Source organism: Plodia interpunctella, chromosome 28 (assembly GCF_027563975.2).
Source record: "Plodia interpunctella isolate USDA-ARS_2022_Savannah chromosome 28, ilPloInte3.2, whole genome shotgun sequence".
In the NCBI taxonomy this organism is placed as follows: domain Eukaryota; kingdom Metazoa; phylum Arthropoda; class Insecta; order Lepidoptera; family Pyralidae; genus Plodia; species Plodia interpunctella.
In genome coordinates, this window is record NC_071321.1 from 1,455,069 (window position 1) to 1,471,754 (window position 16,686).

Sequence of the window (16,686 nt, forward strand, 5' to 3'; positions counted from 1 at the left end):
CGGTTACCGTATAAATGACGTAAAACAATGGCGTCGATGTGGCATTGTCTCTATAATGATGATAATAATAATGTTAAGACTTCGTTTGCCATAAATTTATTAAACGCAAGAAAACATATATTATTTTGCCATAAATAACTTACTTTTAAAGTTTCGTGTTACAACATAAAAAAAGTATGTTCGCGTTTAATACCTGTTGTTTAGTAGACATGGGCGTTTAAACGATAAGCATATAAAATAAATAAATATATAAATATATTAAGACAAATCACACAGATTGAGCTAGCCCCAAAGTAAGCTCGAGACTTGTGTTATGACATACGAATTTAACGGTACTATATTTTATAACATATACATATATAGATAAACATCCAAGACCCGGGCCAATCAGAAAAAGATCATTTTCCATCATGACCCGACCGGGGATCGAACCCGGGGCCTCTCGTTTCAGAGGCAAGCACTTTACCACTGCGCCACCGAGGTCGTCAATGTTAAACATAATACTATTATTTAATTTAAGCACAAAAATTGGTTAATTAATTCAAGCAACCATCGTTAACTTCTTACGCTTAAAATTTTAACACTCGGGCAATTTTAATTCGATTAGAAATTTTAGTTAATTGAAATCGTTTCAAAAATTCGTAATGTCGTAATAATAACAAGTTGAAAAATAACAGTAAATTAAATTCTGCTACATATACTAGTAGCAACGAAAATTGTTTTAGTATATTTAAAACTATTATTAGAACACAAAATTTTTTAATGTAACATCTTTCTTCAACCAAAAAAAGAATATAATCTATTAAGCAGTTAAGAAGAGCTAATTTTAAAAAAATAATTTAACGATTAAGTCTGTTATTGAAGCCGTTAAACCCACCTCTGTTGTTTAGTGTTAATACATAATTTTGCTAAGATTCACATGGGATGCGTGTCAATGGATCCGGAACTAGTTTTAATTCTTCTGTCTCATCTTTTTCTTCGCGTATCGATGGCAAATCAACGCTCTATTGGGTGCTACCTAAATATATTCTTGCCAGAACCGAGCCACTTCGACGGCTTCATCGGAAACTGCCATCAAGTCAGCCCGAGTACACGTGTTTGACACTAATCGACATTATAATAATGCCCACTCGTTTTATTTTTCTGGTAGCCATTGGGATTATTCATTCAAGGTGGGCATTTTTTACAGTGTCCTATTAATCACCTGGTCCACAACATATAGATACAGGTCAAGGTTAACTTAGGACAATACTCCGCACCGCACACTTACCACTGTAGGCCGATCACGTAAATTCTTGTCGTAGTTTTTGCTACGAATATGAGCTGACAGATTACTCTACAGAAAATAGCGCCAATAAAAAAAACCTTAAGTTCAAATAACATTTTGAAATTGGTGATATTATTCCGCGCGGAAATAGAGATAGGTAGACGCAGAAAGCCTAAGAGTTATGTACCTGTCTAAATAGTTCTTCTTTTATTAGAGAGGGAAAGAGAGGAGTATTCTGTCAGGCAAGATATATAACGCGAAGAATCGAATCGCAAACACTACGCAGTCAAGCATAAATGATTGAATAAAAAAAAATCACTACTTTGTGCGAATTTTAAAAGAATGAAAATATTATACAATTATTTCATTCTAACATAGCACAGTACAATCAAGCAGTAAGTAATAAACTAATAATAATGGTACCAAAATGGTCTTTAAGTGTGGCCTAATTTAACTTCGAAATCAATTCACTCAGACGATTTCACTTGGGATATTGACTTAGATTTTTGCGATTAGTCGCGCTGAAAATCGCAAGTGTGTGCCCGATACGACTTGCAACGCGTGTCGAAAACCGTCTAGCTTTAATCGCGGCTTCCGACGCACCAATCAATGTTGGTTTTTATTGGCCTATTTTTTGCCGACCTTGCTATAGGATAGTTTTTAGAGTTCAGTAGCTAACCTCGAAAGCTAAAAGCGGAGCCCTTATAGGATCACATCATCAATAGACTTTTCTAATGAACCCTTAGATGTATAAAGTTGAAATTCATATCAAAATACCGTCCCCAAGAATCACACTTTATTTTGATGAAAACCGTACCTATAAAAATCCTCTCAGTAGTTTTTGAGTTTAACTCGTTCATACAGACAGACAAGGAAAGGGGGACTTCTTTTTGTTCTCAAAAAGCTACAACTACTGGCTACCTTTGAGACATTGAGATCTACTGAAGTCGCTGATTGCTTCGCTCCCGTGGGAATTTCGGAATAAAATGCCTGTGTGTTATTGCAGGTTATATTCTACCCGTGTACCAAATTTCATAACAATCCGTCCAGTAAATTTTGCATAAAAGAGTAGCATACATACAGACATACATCCTCACAAACTATCGCTTTTATAATATTAGTAAGACTATCACCAAAATGAACTTAATGTATGTCAATGTTGATTGGTCGGACATTTAATAAGATAACCGACACTGGAGTAATTATAATTACTTAATGTTGCAATTATTTTAATTAATTTGTTACATAATTACATGACTTTGATTTTTGTTATCTGATCAATAATTTATTGAACACTTGTTGGTTCTATATATATATATTACACTTGTTTAGATGATAATTATGTAAAAATGTTATAATTATGTCATTAAATTATGCCGAAGCTCTCCAACGAATATATTACAAAATTTTATACAACTTGCAATGTTTTTATGTTCGGGTGGAATTTTGTAATTCAATTTTGAAGCCACTTATATTCAACCGATTGAGATTATATTATGTACACACGTTTAGTATGGATAACAATGCATTATTGTGCATATGCATGACGTGACGATGCACTCTGAATCAGCTCCCAACGTTACAGCGCGGATGTATGACGTTTATGATCTCTTCGACGACGATAAAAGCTTGTGTCAACAATTAAACTTTATAAACGACAGGCGGCCCGTCCCGGCTTCGCCCGGGTACAAATAAATACACTATCTATTGGTGAAAACCGCACGAAAATCCGTGCTGTAGTTTTATGAGTTTACCGCTTTGTTTTATAATGTGTAAAGATAAATCTCTCTTTGTTACAGATCACGCAATCTATAAATAGTTGAACAAGCATAGTTAACAAGTGATATTTTTAATTTAGACTAGTGTCATTATATTAAACAATGGATCCTGGGTACTTCGACACAGTTAGGGAGCAGAACCCGCGGGAAAGGAGTAACCTATTGGCGAAACTTTGTTTTCTGTGAGTATTTTTCGATTTCTATTGAATAGTCACTCGCAACTCGGTGTGACGGCAGATTATCGCCTAGGACAGGACAGACCTGCAGACGGGCGGACGATATAATTAAAGTCGCAGGTCGTTCATGGATAAATAAATAAATATAATACGGACAAAATCACACAGATTGAGCTAGCCCCAAAGTAATTTCGAATCTTGTGTTATGGGATACTAACTCAACGATACTATGTTCTATAACATATACATATATATGTATGAGTCAAAATGGTAATGGTACAAACTCATACGGCACGAGTAGGATACGAACCTGAGACCTTTCGATCCACAGGCGGGTGTCTTAACCATTAATCTATAATAATTATGTATTTTATCTGTTTTATTTAATGTAATTTTCCATACTTGGGTGAAATGTATAAGGGACGTATTATTATGATATTTTGTACTTACATTTTATGCAAATAAATGAATTGATTGATTTGTCATAATATTGACAGTAAACGAAGGGTTTCCTAAATAACTATATATTGTATGTTACAGATATACATGGCCCATATTCGCGAAGGGGAGGAAAGGTCAGCTCAGCATATCAGATATGTATAGGTAAGTTGTACCAGTTGTACATTGATCTTTAACTTCAGTGGCGTAACGTGCCTTATCAATATTAGGAAGCGGTGGTGGTGTAATGGTTAAGACGCCTGCTGTGGATCGAAAGGTCCCAGGTTCGAATCCTACTCGTGCCACACGAGTTTGTATACCAATCTGACTCATGTATAGTAGTTTTCATCGATCACCACTTGCTTTCGCTGAAGGAAAACATCGTGAGGAAACCTGCACACTGGTTGATTATTATTAACTTGTGTGTGAAATGGAGAAGGCAATGGCAAACCACTCCATTAATAATGGCAAGAAAATTGTTACGAGTGTTTCATTCCATATCATAACCACGACCCTCAGCCATGAGGAATACGACTATGAAGAAGAGGGTAAATATTAGTTTGGGGCCCAAATGATGGCTAAAGTTTTCTCACCAAAACATAATTTATATAATATTTGTAGGATAAAATTAAAATCTTTATCCTACAAATATTATAAATGCGAAAGTTTGTGAGGATGTATGTTTGTTATTCTTTCACGCTAAATCTAATAGACAGTGTGCGTAGTGTGACTTTGCAATTTACATCTTACCATCGAGTCGACTCGCCGTGAGACGCAGCTAACCAATCACAGTGTGCCATTGTGACGGAACGACAATCACACCGCAATGTGATTGGTTCGCTGCCTCTCACTTCGAATCGATTCGATAGTGCGAAGTGAAATACAAACCCATGCTTCGCCCACTGATTGTTATTAAAGCTGCGCCCCGCGGCTTCGCTCCCGTGGAAATTTCGAGATAAATGTACTATATGTGTTATTTCAGGTTATATTCTACCCGTGTACCAAATTTCATAACAATCAGTCCATTAGATTTTGCGTGAAAGAGTAACAAATATAATATTAGTAGGATTAATTTATTTTCCCTTGGCTGAATAACCCACATAGAGATATCAGTATAATGGTATTGATAAGTATATATTACCCATCGATATACAAATACGAGATAAGGCGCTTTATACAAAAATGTGATCTTTCCCCTAATATTCCTTATTACAAATGAATATCAACTCTATAATCATCATCATAAAATCCAAATTTACACACCACGGAGAAATTGAAACTTTTTTATCACGATAAGGCAATATTCTGGCTATTTTCAAGCGTTCATGAGAAATGAAAGTCTTCGCGGCTTCACAGCCCCGAACGCAACCGAGAACATACACAGGTGAGAGTGAAACAGAAATTGGTCAGCATCACTTTCAAGGTTGACAATTTCTCTGAAGCGGTGGTGGTGTAATGGTTAAGAGGCCCGCCTGTGGATCGAAAGGTCTCAGGTTCGTATCCTACTCGTGCCATATGAGTTTGTATACCAATCTGACTCATATGTATTAGTTTTCATAGACCACCACTCGCTTCCGGTGAAGGAAAACGTCGTGAGGAAACCTGCACACTGGTAGACAGTTTATTTCCCTAGTGTGTATGCGACTACCTGCCGCTAGATGGCGGTAAGCAGTCGTAAAAGTCATGTTAGTCGCCTTTAGGCGACTTGAATAACATCTGACACCAGTGTTAGCAATAACACACTCGATACGATGATGAATGGCTCTGATGATGATATTACCTTCCAGATGTGCCCCTTACCATCAGGCAACGCCCCGAGGTGACGTGATGTCAGAGATTTGGAGTGAACAGCTGCGAAAAAGAGGTATGAATTGTCTAGTAGTTTGTAGCTTTGGAAACTTTTTAGCTTTTAGAATATGACGTGAAAAAGTGCCTGTGAAGGCCGTAATTCTGAATAAATTATTTTATTTTGATTTTAATTTTTAATAATCGTTCACGGATTTTTTCAAACTTTCAATATACTTATGTTTAAACTACATCTATACTATTATAATAAAGAGGTGTTTGTGACTTGTGTGTTTGTATGTTTGAGGCGAATAATCTCCGAAACTACCGAACCGATTTCAAAAATTCTTTCACCATTAAAAAGTTACATTATCCAAGATTACTAAGTATAGGCTATACTTTATCTTAAAATTCCCACGGGAGCGAAGCCCCGGGCAACTAAATATAAATATAAGTATATCAACGGGACTTAGCACTGGTCGCAGCCAGAATGGAATATTTACGGTGTGTGTACTCTGTTTGCTACTGCGGCGACTGCAAGGTCGTTGAAACGTCAGCAACATTAATTAAAAAAGGTTTGTCCTTGTCAAAGCGCGAACGTTTAAAAACACTACTGCACTATAGTCAGTTATAAAATAATAAAAAAAAGCTGATGTTAAAATCATCTATATTATATACCCAACGATCGATATAGATTTTCCTATATAAATAAATCTATTTTTATACCCCCAAATATATATGTATGTATAATCCTTCTAATATTATAAATGCTAAAGTTTGTGAGGATGTATGTGTGTATGTATGTTTATGTTACTCTTACCAGCAAAATCTATTGGACGGATTGTTATGAAATTCGGTACACGGGTTTAACGTGGAATAACACACAGGGTACTTTTTATCCCGAAATTCTCACGGAAGCGAAGCCGGGGCGCTGTATATAATACAAGTCTCGAACTCATTTGGCTTTGATTCACGTGTGATTTGTCATGGATTTATTATTTTTTTTGTTTTCAGATAAAGGCAAGAAGCCCTCGCTACTAAAAACAGTACTCAAAATCCACGGCTGGCCGTTCGTTATAGCGAATACTCTTTTTGGGGTACTTGAGAGCAGTACAAGGTAATACTTACCTACTTCATGCACCGCCCGGCCCTGGCAGAAGGGGCAAACCCAAGAAGTGCTGGCTTGATGTCGTCGAGGATGATATGCGTGACAATGGTCTGACAACTGGCGATGGTGACGACCGTGCGCAGTGAAGAAGAAAAAGTAGGAAAGCGGACGTTCGGCTCCGACGCTCTATGACTGAGAGAGAGAGAGAGAGAGAGAGACAGATGAGAGATAGTGTCAAGTATTATTTATAATCCACACAATTAAAAATAAACTTTTTGCCTCTGCCCTCTTGCAACACTGCCAATTGCGTTCTTTTACTCTTTTAATGAATCATTTCTCATTATTATTAGAATCCTGGTTTCTTTTGTCCTAAACCCTTAAGAGAGATTCTACACGTGCGTCAATTTCATCAAAATTCGTCAGAGAATTTGCACGATTGGTCAACATACATTGAGTGTGGCGACTCTGTAGCATAGGTCTATATTACTGAGGTTTCGATATCGATTTCGATTTCGAATCGATTCAATGGTGAGAATTGTAATGCAAACCCGCACTTCGCCCACTGAATAATAATTTTGTGAACCGAAAGGTCTCAAGTTTATATACTAAGCTGTTTCGTGTACTATATCTCTGTCATCTAGTAGTTTTCATAATCCACTTGTCACTAGATGGCGGTAGGTGGTCGTAAAAGCCATGTCAGATGGCTTTAGGTGACTTGAATAAAATCTGACACCAGTGTTAGCATTAACGCACTCGACAAGTAAGAGAAAGAATTATAGAATTTTGAACAAATTATTTAGTACTAGCAGCCGACTTCGCTCGGGTGCTCACTGGTAAAACCATAGTACAGGAATCGCACTGTCTATTGGTAAAAACCGCATGAAATTCCGTGCAGTAGTTTTTGAGGCAGACAGACGCGGTAAAGGACTTTGATTGTATAATATGTAAGGAAAATTTAGTTTTTTCTTGTTCCAGACTATTAATACCAGTGTGCCTTGAGGGTCTCATCAATTATTTCACCCCTTCGCACGGGGGTGTGTCCACCACAGAAGCATATTTGTATGCGGCCGGTGTTGTTGGGTAGGATCATACAAACTTTTCATACTTTATATATATATATAGATTTATTTATTTATTCATTCATACAACTACCATTGTTAAATACATAAATATTGTTATTACTATGTAAATGAATATGTTGTGTATATGTATTTCAGTTTAATGGCTTTCAATGCGGCCATGATGCATCCAATGCTACTGTGGCTATTGGAGCTGGCGCTGAAAATCAGAGTCGCTTGCTGCTCGCTTATATATAGAAAGGTATTTATTAATTTACCCTGAAGCTGTGGTGGTGTAATGGTTAAGACGACCGCCTGTGGATCTAAAGGTCTCAGGTTCGTATTCTACTCCTGCCATAGTAGTTTGTACACTATTCTGACTCATATATAGTAGTTTTAATAGACCACCACTTGCTTCCGGTGAAGGAAAACATCGTGAGGAAACCTGTTCACTGGTGTGTATGCGACTACCTGCCACTAGATGGCGGTAAGTAGTCGTAAAAGTCATGTCAGATGCCTTTAGGCGACTTGATATGTGCGATAGTGACAAAATATGCTTTTTATATATAACAGTTTGGTTAAATTGTAAAAAGCGTCATCTAGGCATAATCGTCTTACAGATAATATTTGCTTTATTTAAATATCATAATAATAGGGAGTATTACTGCACATTTATCCCGCCAGAGTACAGCACTGTATGTTAGGTACACAAAAGCTTTGCCGCCTTTTGCTATGTCGATTAATACGCTTATTTTAGAGTACTTTATTAATCCTTTCATTGTGTAAGCATTCGTTTGTGAAAATATACAACAATGTAGCATATTCGGGTGCCACCATATTGGGAAAAATCGTTTTCCATAAGATAAAAAATACTTCGAAAACTATGGGATACGCCTCACGCTGTAAAATTTTCGAGCAAGTTAACGGGCGAAAAGAAGCTCCGAACACTTCACACGTGAAGACTTATTAAAATATGGACTTCAAACCCGCACCACGATTGCGTAGAAGGTATTTTTGGTCGTAAATCTGCAACAAAATTGAAAATTGGCGCTTTTTGCCTCCATTGGCAATTTTTGTGTACCTTAGTTGTACCAGTAGCGCCATCTGCGCTGAGCTTTGCGTAATATGCCATATTCGTTTCTAACTAATTTCAGACGATAATACTAGATGTCGCTTATTCGATGCTTTATAAGCAATGTACGCGGCTAGGCCGCCTTCCTTTCTCTTTAGTTCTTCACCCGGTTTCGCACGCAACAAACATCTACCCTGGCCTTTTACTCGAAGAATCCGCCACAGGTTACTGTGTAATGTATTTCTTCCAGCTGCTCCGCCTCGATTTAACCGTTGGGGGCAAAGCGTCTGAAGGTTTGGCTGGTCACGTGATTAACCTCTTGACCACCGACGCGCAGAGGTTCGACATGGCGTCTCTGTTCCTGGTGGACCTCGTGAAGACTCCGATCGAGAGCACCCTCATCATATACCTCATGTACAGGCAAATTGGGTTCGCTGCACTGATTGGTGTAGCCTTCCTGTTACTCTTTATACCATTGCAAGGTAATAATACTATGACTATGATCTGAAACAACAAATAAATAAATATATTAGGACAAATCACTCAGATTGAGCTAGCCTCAAAGTAAGTTCGACACTTGTGTTATGGCATACTAACTCAACGATACTATATTTCATAACAAATACATATATAGATAAACATCATTTCAAAAAGATCATTTTCCATCATGACCCAACTGGGGATCGAACCGGGGACCTCTCGGTTCAGAGGCAAGCACTTTACCACTGCGTCACCGAGGTCGCCCGACGATGAGTAATGATTGTGTGTTTTTCATATATTTGACTACTTAAACACTTTTAAACTTTCTCGGTGCATAATTATATACATTATATATTATAAAGGTATGTGCGCGTTCAATACCTGTCATTTCATGTATTATTCATACAAAAGTTTCCCCCCTCATTCATCCTTTTATGGGTTGATTTGTAAATGACTAAATGTTAATCAGATTTACCTGGTTATTGGATGTTTATCTGTATATGTATGTATATGTTACAAAATATAGTATTGTTGTATTGTCTCCCATAACACAAGTCTCGAACTTAATTTGGAGATAACTCAATCTGTGTGTTTTGTCCATACATACATACATAGGTATTTATACAAAAATACAAAACGTTTTTTTCCAATTTTAGTAACTCTCTGTTTTTTTATTATACCCACCCAAGTGGTACCTAAACGCTTGGAACGCCACAAATGTATAATGAAAATATATTAATGTATGTGTGTTAATAATAATATTTTTCTTTCCCAGGCTACCTCGGCAAAATATCCAGCAAACTACGTCGCAAAACCGCAGTACGAACAGACAACCGCATACGACTCATGAACGAAGTCATACAAAGTATAGAAGCCATTAAGATGTATGCCTGGGAAGCCGCGTTTGCTAAGATCATCGCGGACGCCAGAAAGTGTGTATATATACATAATTTATTAATATTTTGCCCGCGCCTTCGCCCGCATGAATAGTGCATGAATAGGCACTCATGTCGACTACAGTTTCGATGTTTTAGAAGACCATTCTCAACACGACGAAGATCGAAACTACATCTCCATCGATAATCCTATCTTACTAATATTATAAATGCGAAAGTTTGTTAGGATGTGTGTATGTTTGTTACTATTTCACGCTAAATGTACTGGACGGATTTTGATGACATTTGGTACAGGGGTAGAATATAACCTAGAATAACACATTGGATACTTTTTATCCCGAAATTCTCACGGGAGCGAAGCCGCGGGGCGCAGCTAGTCATACAATATTTCTCACGTTTTAAACACTTTGTAAATTATTTACTCCCTAACTTTCAAGAACAAACGCTTATAACTTATTCACCCCCTTCTTCTGTTTCTTTTCGAGTGTATTATTGCTAACACTGGTTTCAGATTTTATTCAAATCGCCTAAAGGCACCTGACACAACTTTGACGACTACCTATCGAGACTACCGACAACTAGTGGCAAGTCGCATACACACTAGTGAACTTAAACTGTAAACAAATGTGCAGGTTTCCACACGACGTTTTCCTTCACCGGAAGCAAGTGGTGGTCGATGAAAACTACTATACACGAGTCAAATTGGTACACTAACTCGTGTGGCGCGAGTAGGATTCGAACTTGGGACCTTTCAATCTCAGACGGACGGTCTTAACCACTGGACCACCCTACAAACATTTTCACCCCCTAACTTTGAAGAAGGTAATATACTCTTATAAAATATTCACCCCCTATTCAGAAAGGAGATGAACGTAATCAAAAAGATGTCCTGGCTCCGGGCGGTGATGATATCGTGCGTGAAGCTGAACACGAAGGTCGCGATATTCCTCAGCATCATATCGTATTTGTCGTTCGACAACGATCTGACTGCGGCGAAGGTGTTCGTCGTGTTCGCCTACTACGAAATGTTGAGGTATGAAAATTTCATACTGCAATAAATCCTTACATACAATTATATAACAAAGTCCATTGCCCCGTCTGTCTGTCTGTTCGCGATAAACTGAAAAATTTATGCATGGATTTTGACGTGGTTTTTACTAATAAATAGTGTTATTTAGGGAGTTTTAGGTGTATTGTATATGGGAGTATATGGGAGTTTAGTGTGTTTTGTTGTGAAATCCAAATTCAAATCATTTATTCAGAAATTAGACATTCACAGGCACTTTTTCGAGTCAATTTTTATATTAAATAGTTAATTCTCACAAACTACAAACTACTGGCATTTCGAAACGACCACCGCTGAGAAGAAATGCCGAAAGAAACTCATTTGAACAGTGTACCATGCCAGGAGGGCTTACCATTATCGTTTCTTACAATGTTTTTCTAATAATATATAAAAGTACATAATGTCAAAAGTCAAAAGGTATATCAAAATAGGTTATAATTGTGTATAATTGTAATATATATCGATGTGAAACACAATTAACTTACACAAAAATATATGATAAACGAGATGACCAGTTCCCTGTGCAATGTGCCGTATAGATTGTAAGATTACTTACAATTCGTTATCAAGTTTCTTTAGTAACAATTTTATTTTAAAATAAATAAAGTGAAAATAAATTTGTGGATATTTTTAAAGTCTGAAAATAAATGTTTTTATTATTATTATTTCGTCTGTACTTTTCTCGAATCCATTGAGAATTTGGTGACTAAGCTTTTGTGGGACCAAAGCCAACACAAAAAGGCTACACAACAGCTTTCTGGAGAAGGAAGTGCAAGTAAATGGGTGCATTTCAAGTATTTGAAGATATGTATGAAGAGATTGCGGTATGACGCCTTGTCTACGCCAGTACACCACAACACTAGGCGCGTCCCGCCCGCGACCCCTCGCGCGGCAGCCAATGGCTATCGAACACGACAATTTCAATTTTATTCCTGCGCGCGCACTACAAATTTAGTTTTTCTATTGTTTTTTTTTTCCTGTCATTCGATTCGATTTCTGTTTTTCATGATATCAATTTGTAAGAACAAAGAAAAATACAATTATCTAATTCTTAGCTCCAAGTATTTCATTTTAACTACCTATTAGTTCCGTAACGAACACGCCTGTTATATCTCAATTATTATATTATTATTATACAGATATACTCTAGTGGATTTCCTCCCCCTCGGCATAACGTTCACATTAGAAGCGTACGTGAGTCTGAAGAGGATACAAGAGTTCCTTCTGCTGAGCGAGGTCGATACCAAGGACGGGGTCGATCTGAAGAAGATTGAAGTCGTTACCACCAATGGGGTGTTCGAAAAGATCGGCAACGGGTGAGTCTAGGTCATTCATTGGTGTCAGATTTCATTCAAGTCGCCTAAAGGCATCTGACATGACGTCACGACCACCTACTGGCTCGTTTATTGGTGTCATTGCTAACACTGGTGTCAGATTTCATTCAAGTCTCCTAAAGGCATCTGAACTGACTTTACGAATACCTACCGCCATCTAGAGGTGGTCGAGTACACACTTGTGAACTAAACTGTCCACCAGTGTGCAGGTTTCCTCACGACGTTTTCCTTCACCGAAAGCGAGTGGTGGTCTATGAAATCTACTATATATGAGTCAGTTTGGTATACAAACTCATGTGGCGCGTGTAGGATTCGAACCTAACCACGTTTCTATCACAGGTGGACAGTCTTAACCACTGGACCACCACCGCTTCTCAATTTAGGTTAAAACACGTGCATGCGTACGCATTGTGTTTGTGGAATTATATCTGAAGGACGTTTATTGAAAATTGGGCTTTAACACGTACGCTGTAGACTTAATTTACTCTGTCTTATCTCCGCATAATTTCTTAATATTTTTCAGACAACAAGCCTACATTCGGTCGGAAAGCAACTTGGAGCAACCCAAACCACAGAATCTGGTCGTGATGAAGCACTTCACCAGCCATTGGAAGGTCGAGGGTGAAGAGAAACAGGTGCCTGCGCTATGTGACATAAATTTAACGGTAAGTACTTGTTTTTTTTTTAATGAATAATGCAGGTCTTAAGATTGAACAAGGTTCAATAACAAAAAAATGTGCAAAAAAATAATAATTAAAAGATTAATTTGTATAGAACCTAAAACCCTTGAGGAATACCAAGCTTGAAATTCTATTGAAAAAGAAATCTTTATAATTTAAATAGCATAGGACCTTTGTCATGTCGGCGGGCGGTCGTAAAATCACAGTCGAATTTTCAAAATTGTAAGTTTTGTTACGCTAATCTCAGGCTTCATGGCGGTAGAGGCAAAAAGGAGGAATGCTTTATTAAAAATAATGAATTCGATAAAAAATAACATTATCCATGCCAATGTGTGATAATGATAAGCATGACCAGGTCACTCAGGATCCGCTCCTGACGTGGGATCTCCTCAACGGTTCACTGCAAGGACATGATTTTTTGTCACGCGTTGAATGTAACAAGATACTGACGATAATAAAAACCAGTGTCAAAAAATACGTTGAAAAAAAAAAGATTTTAATTTACTCAAGTATTGACGACCGTGGTGGCGCAGTGGTAAAGTTCTTGCCACTGAACCGAGAGGTCCCGGGTTCGATCCCCGGTCGGGTCATGATGGAAAATGATCTTTTTCTGATTGGCCTGGGTCTTGGGCGTTTATCTATATATGTATTTGTTATAAAATATAGTATCGTTGAGTTAGTAACCCATAACACAAGTCTCGAACTTAATTTGGGGCTAGCTCAATCTGCGTGATTTGTCCTAATATATTTATTTATTTATTTATTACATTTGTAAAAATAGTACAGTTAAAAAACTGATTTAAATTTATACGAGTATCGTATATTATTATCATTTTCTAGTATCAATAAATGTTTTACCAGATAAAACCGGATTCCCTAACGACAATAGTGGGCACAGTAGGCTCCGGCAAGTCCACACTATTGCAAGCTATACTGCGCGAGGTGGCGCCCACGGGCGGACATCTGGAGGTCGGCGGGGTGGTTGCTTACGCGGCCCAGGAGCCGTGGCTGTTCGAGGCCTCGGTGAGTATAATGTTCCAGGAAGGATCTAGAAAAACATCCTGTTGAAAACTAGCCAAGGTCTCAGAGAAGTTGTTGATTTTGCAAAAAAATAATAATGAAATCTTAAAAGTTTCTCGACTGTTCGTGGCTTTCAATTGATTCAAAAGTGGAATGTAACACCATCTTTTAGGAAGTTTGATGTCCCTGATTCCTTTTTACGGCAAAAAAACTGAAGAACGCGGCATGACAGCTGCTACTCATTCACTCGCGCGGTCGACTACAGTCTAGCTAGGGATCCGAGCACACGTAATTTTATTACTTGTTAGGCTTGAAGTATATAAGTAATAGATATATTTCGCTTTTGGTTTTATATAATGGTAAAGTAGCTATTCCAAAATACGGGAAGTAATTGTTATAACGTTTGTAGACGTTAAGTGTCCCGCAATGGTTAGTGTTTACTATTTATCATTTGACACTTCTATCCTTGTACCTATGTTTGACAGATAAATGATTGAGTGTTGCCTTTTAAACGAAAACTAATCTCGACAGGTAAGACAAAACATCCTGTTCGGTCAACAAATGGACCTGCGGCGGTACAAGCAGGTGATCAAGTGTTGCCAGCTAAAAACTGACTTAGACATACTGTCGCATGGAGACAAAACTATTGTTGGAGAGAGAGGCAAGTATTCTGCTGTCTTCTTAATTACAGTCTGTCAAGAAAGTGAAGAAAACTGAATTTTAGCTTTTTTTTTGTCGAAATAGAATGATCAAGATCGGTTGATAAACACCCAGTGTTGCCAGCGAACAGGAGACAGCGCCGTCATTTTTATTCTTCACTTTCTAGACATAGTTTTTTTATGTACTCTTGATATTTTCTGTCGAATAAAATTAAGTTTATTGAACAAAAAATGATGTTTTTCCCACAAGCTTTTATTGTCGTAGAGAGATTAAAATGGACACCGCCGTCTACAATATTAATAACTTTAAACTAGATAAACATATATGATTTTGTTATATATCACACATGACTTTTAACTAATTTTGAAACTAATAGTGAGATTCACTAATAAAATCTGTACGTGAACACGTAAAGAGATGAATTAATTCTGCCGAACTGATATGGTCCCCGATAGCTCAGTGGTTAAGAGCGTCTCTTATAGACTAAGTCTATCAGAGACAGCGCAGCGATTTAATTGGCTCCTTTCCAATTAGTCAGATCAGATATTTTTTACTAATGTAAAAAAAATATATGGAGCTTGTGTGATGTGTTGTGACGTCACGATTTTTGGAGTAAAAAAACATTCCTAATACACTTTAATGAGAACGATAAAATAATAATTTACGTAATTATTACACTGTTCAATTAAAGTGACATTTAATCATTGTGTTACGTGACAATTGTTATTTGAACACATATATGTTTACACATTATATTTATTTTTTTACCTAGTCAACTAGCCAATTACCGCTCGATTTCAGAATGTTTTTAAGTCATTATTATTTTCAAAATTAGATTATAAATATAATAATAGAAAGTATTTGTATTTTTGTTTGTAATGAATAAACTCAAAACTACTGCGCCGATTTTGACGAGACTTGACACAGAGACAGACGAAACCTTCAGGAGTATCATAGGCTACTTTTTTATTCTGGTCTTACCCGAGCGTAGCCGGGGGCGGGGCGCTAGTATGAATTAAAGTTGATTATTTTCAGGGGCTTCTCTCTCCGGTGGTCAGAGAGCTAGGATATCGTTGGCGCGGTGTGTTTATCAAAATGCTGACCTGTATTTACTTGACGATCCCTTGGCGGCAGTCGATGCTAAGGTACGCTTTCGCTTCAACAGCTGTTTAAACTTACCCACTGCTGGGACACTGGCCTTCCTTAGGGATGGGTAAGGAGTTTGAGCTATGACCCACCATGCGAGCCCATTGCGGATTGGCGGGTTTTAACGACAGCAAATACAGCCGGGACCGACGGCTTCACGTGCCCTCCGAAGCACGGAGTAGCTCAAGATAATTTCGGTCACCCATCCAACGACCGACCATTGTGAGAGTATGTTTTCGCTTAATTTAATCTAAAACTAATAACAGCCGACGAACTAAATGTCGTCTAGATGCACCTAGCATATATAAAATAATAATTGAAAATTCATTTCTTGTTTTTTAGGTCGTAATGTCACTTTAAAATGTTTTTTTAATGAATCGATGAATACATTATTCAAATTAAAGGTCTTAAGGTTTAAACAACCTTTGAAAAATTACGCTTACGTTTTGTACACAGGTAGCCCAAGCTATATACGAAGAGTGTATTAGAGGTTTCCTAAGAGATAAAGCTACAGTATTGGTCACCCATCATGTCCAGTACGCGAGGCATGCTAACGTCGTCTGCGTCATGAGGAAAGGGGGTGTGAGTATACAGACATATATACATATCTTATACATTGGCATTATTTTATCTACATGTTCAGTAGATGGCACTGAACAACTTTTCGTACGAAAGCAACCTTGAAATTGCGACAAAAAAATCAGCTGATCAATAAAACAAAG

The 16,686-nt window shown here is 37.5% G+C and overlaps 1 protein-coding gene across 4 annotated transcripts in view; it reads left to right on the top strand.

The window, feature by feature from the left end:
* The window catches only part of LOC128681832 (probable multidrug resistance-associated protein lethal(2)03659), a 52,292-nt gene that overhangs the window by 12,537 nt on the left and 23,069 nt on the right, over window positions 1–16,686 (top strand). For all 4 annotated transcript variants that reach the window (XM_053766049.1, XM_053766050.1, XM_053766047.1 and 1 more), the window contains exons 2-16: window positions 3,067–3,227; window positions 3,762–3,824; window positions 5,447–5,523; window positions 6,459–6,561; window positions 7,528–7,632; window positions 7,770–7,872; window positions 8,933–9,164; window positions 9,938–10,094; window positions 10,918–11,091; window positions 12,264–12,440; window positions 12,982–13,123; window positions 14,000–14,161; window positions 14,690–14,819; window positions 15,854–15,963; window positions 16,421–16,546. In XM_053766049.1, coding sequence (XP_053622024.1) covers window positions 3,148–3,227; window positions 3,762–3,824; window positions 5,447–5,523; window positions 6,459–6,561; window positions 7,528–7,632; window positions 7,770–7,872; window positions 8,933–9,164; window positions 9,938–10,094; window positions 10,918–11,091; window positions 12,264–12,440; window positions 12,982–13,123; window positions 14,000–14,161; window positions 14,690–14,819; window positions 15,854–15,963; window positions 16,421–16,546 — 1,941 coding nt within the window. In that variant the 5' untranslated portion in view covers window positions 3,067–3,147. The remainder of the gene's footprint in view (window positions 1–3,066; window positions 3,228–3,761; window positions 3,825–5,446; window positions 5,524–6,458; window positions 6,562–7,527; window positions 7,633–7,769; window positions 7,873–8,932; window positions 9,165–9,937; window positions 10,095–10,917; window positions 11,092–12,263; window positions 12,441–12,981; window positions 13,124–13,999; window positions 14,162–14,689; window positions 14,820–15,853; window positions 15,964–16,420; window positions 16,547–16,686) is intronic.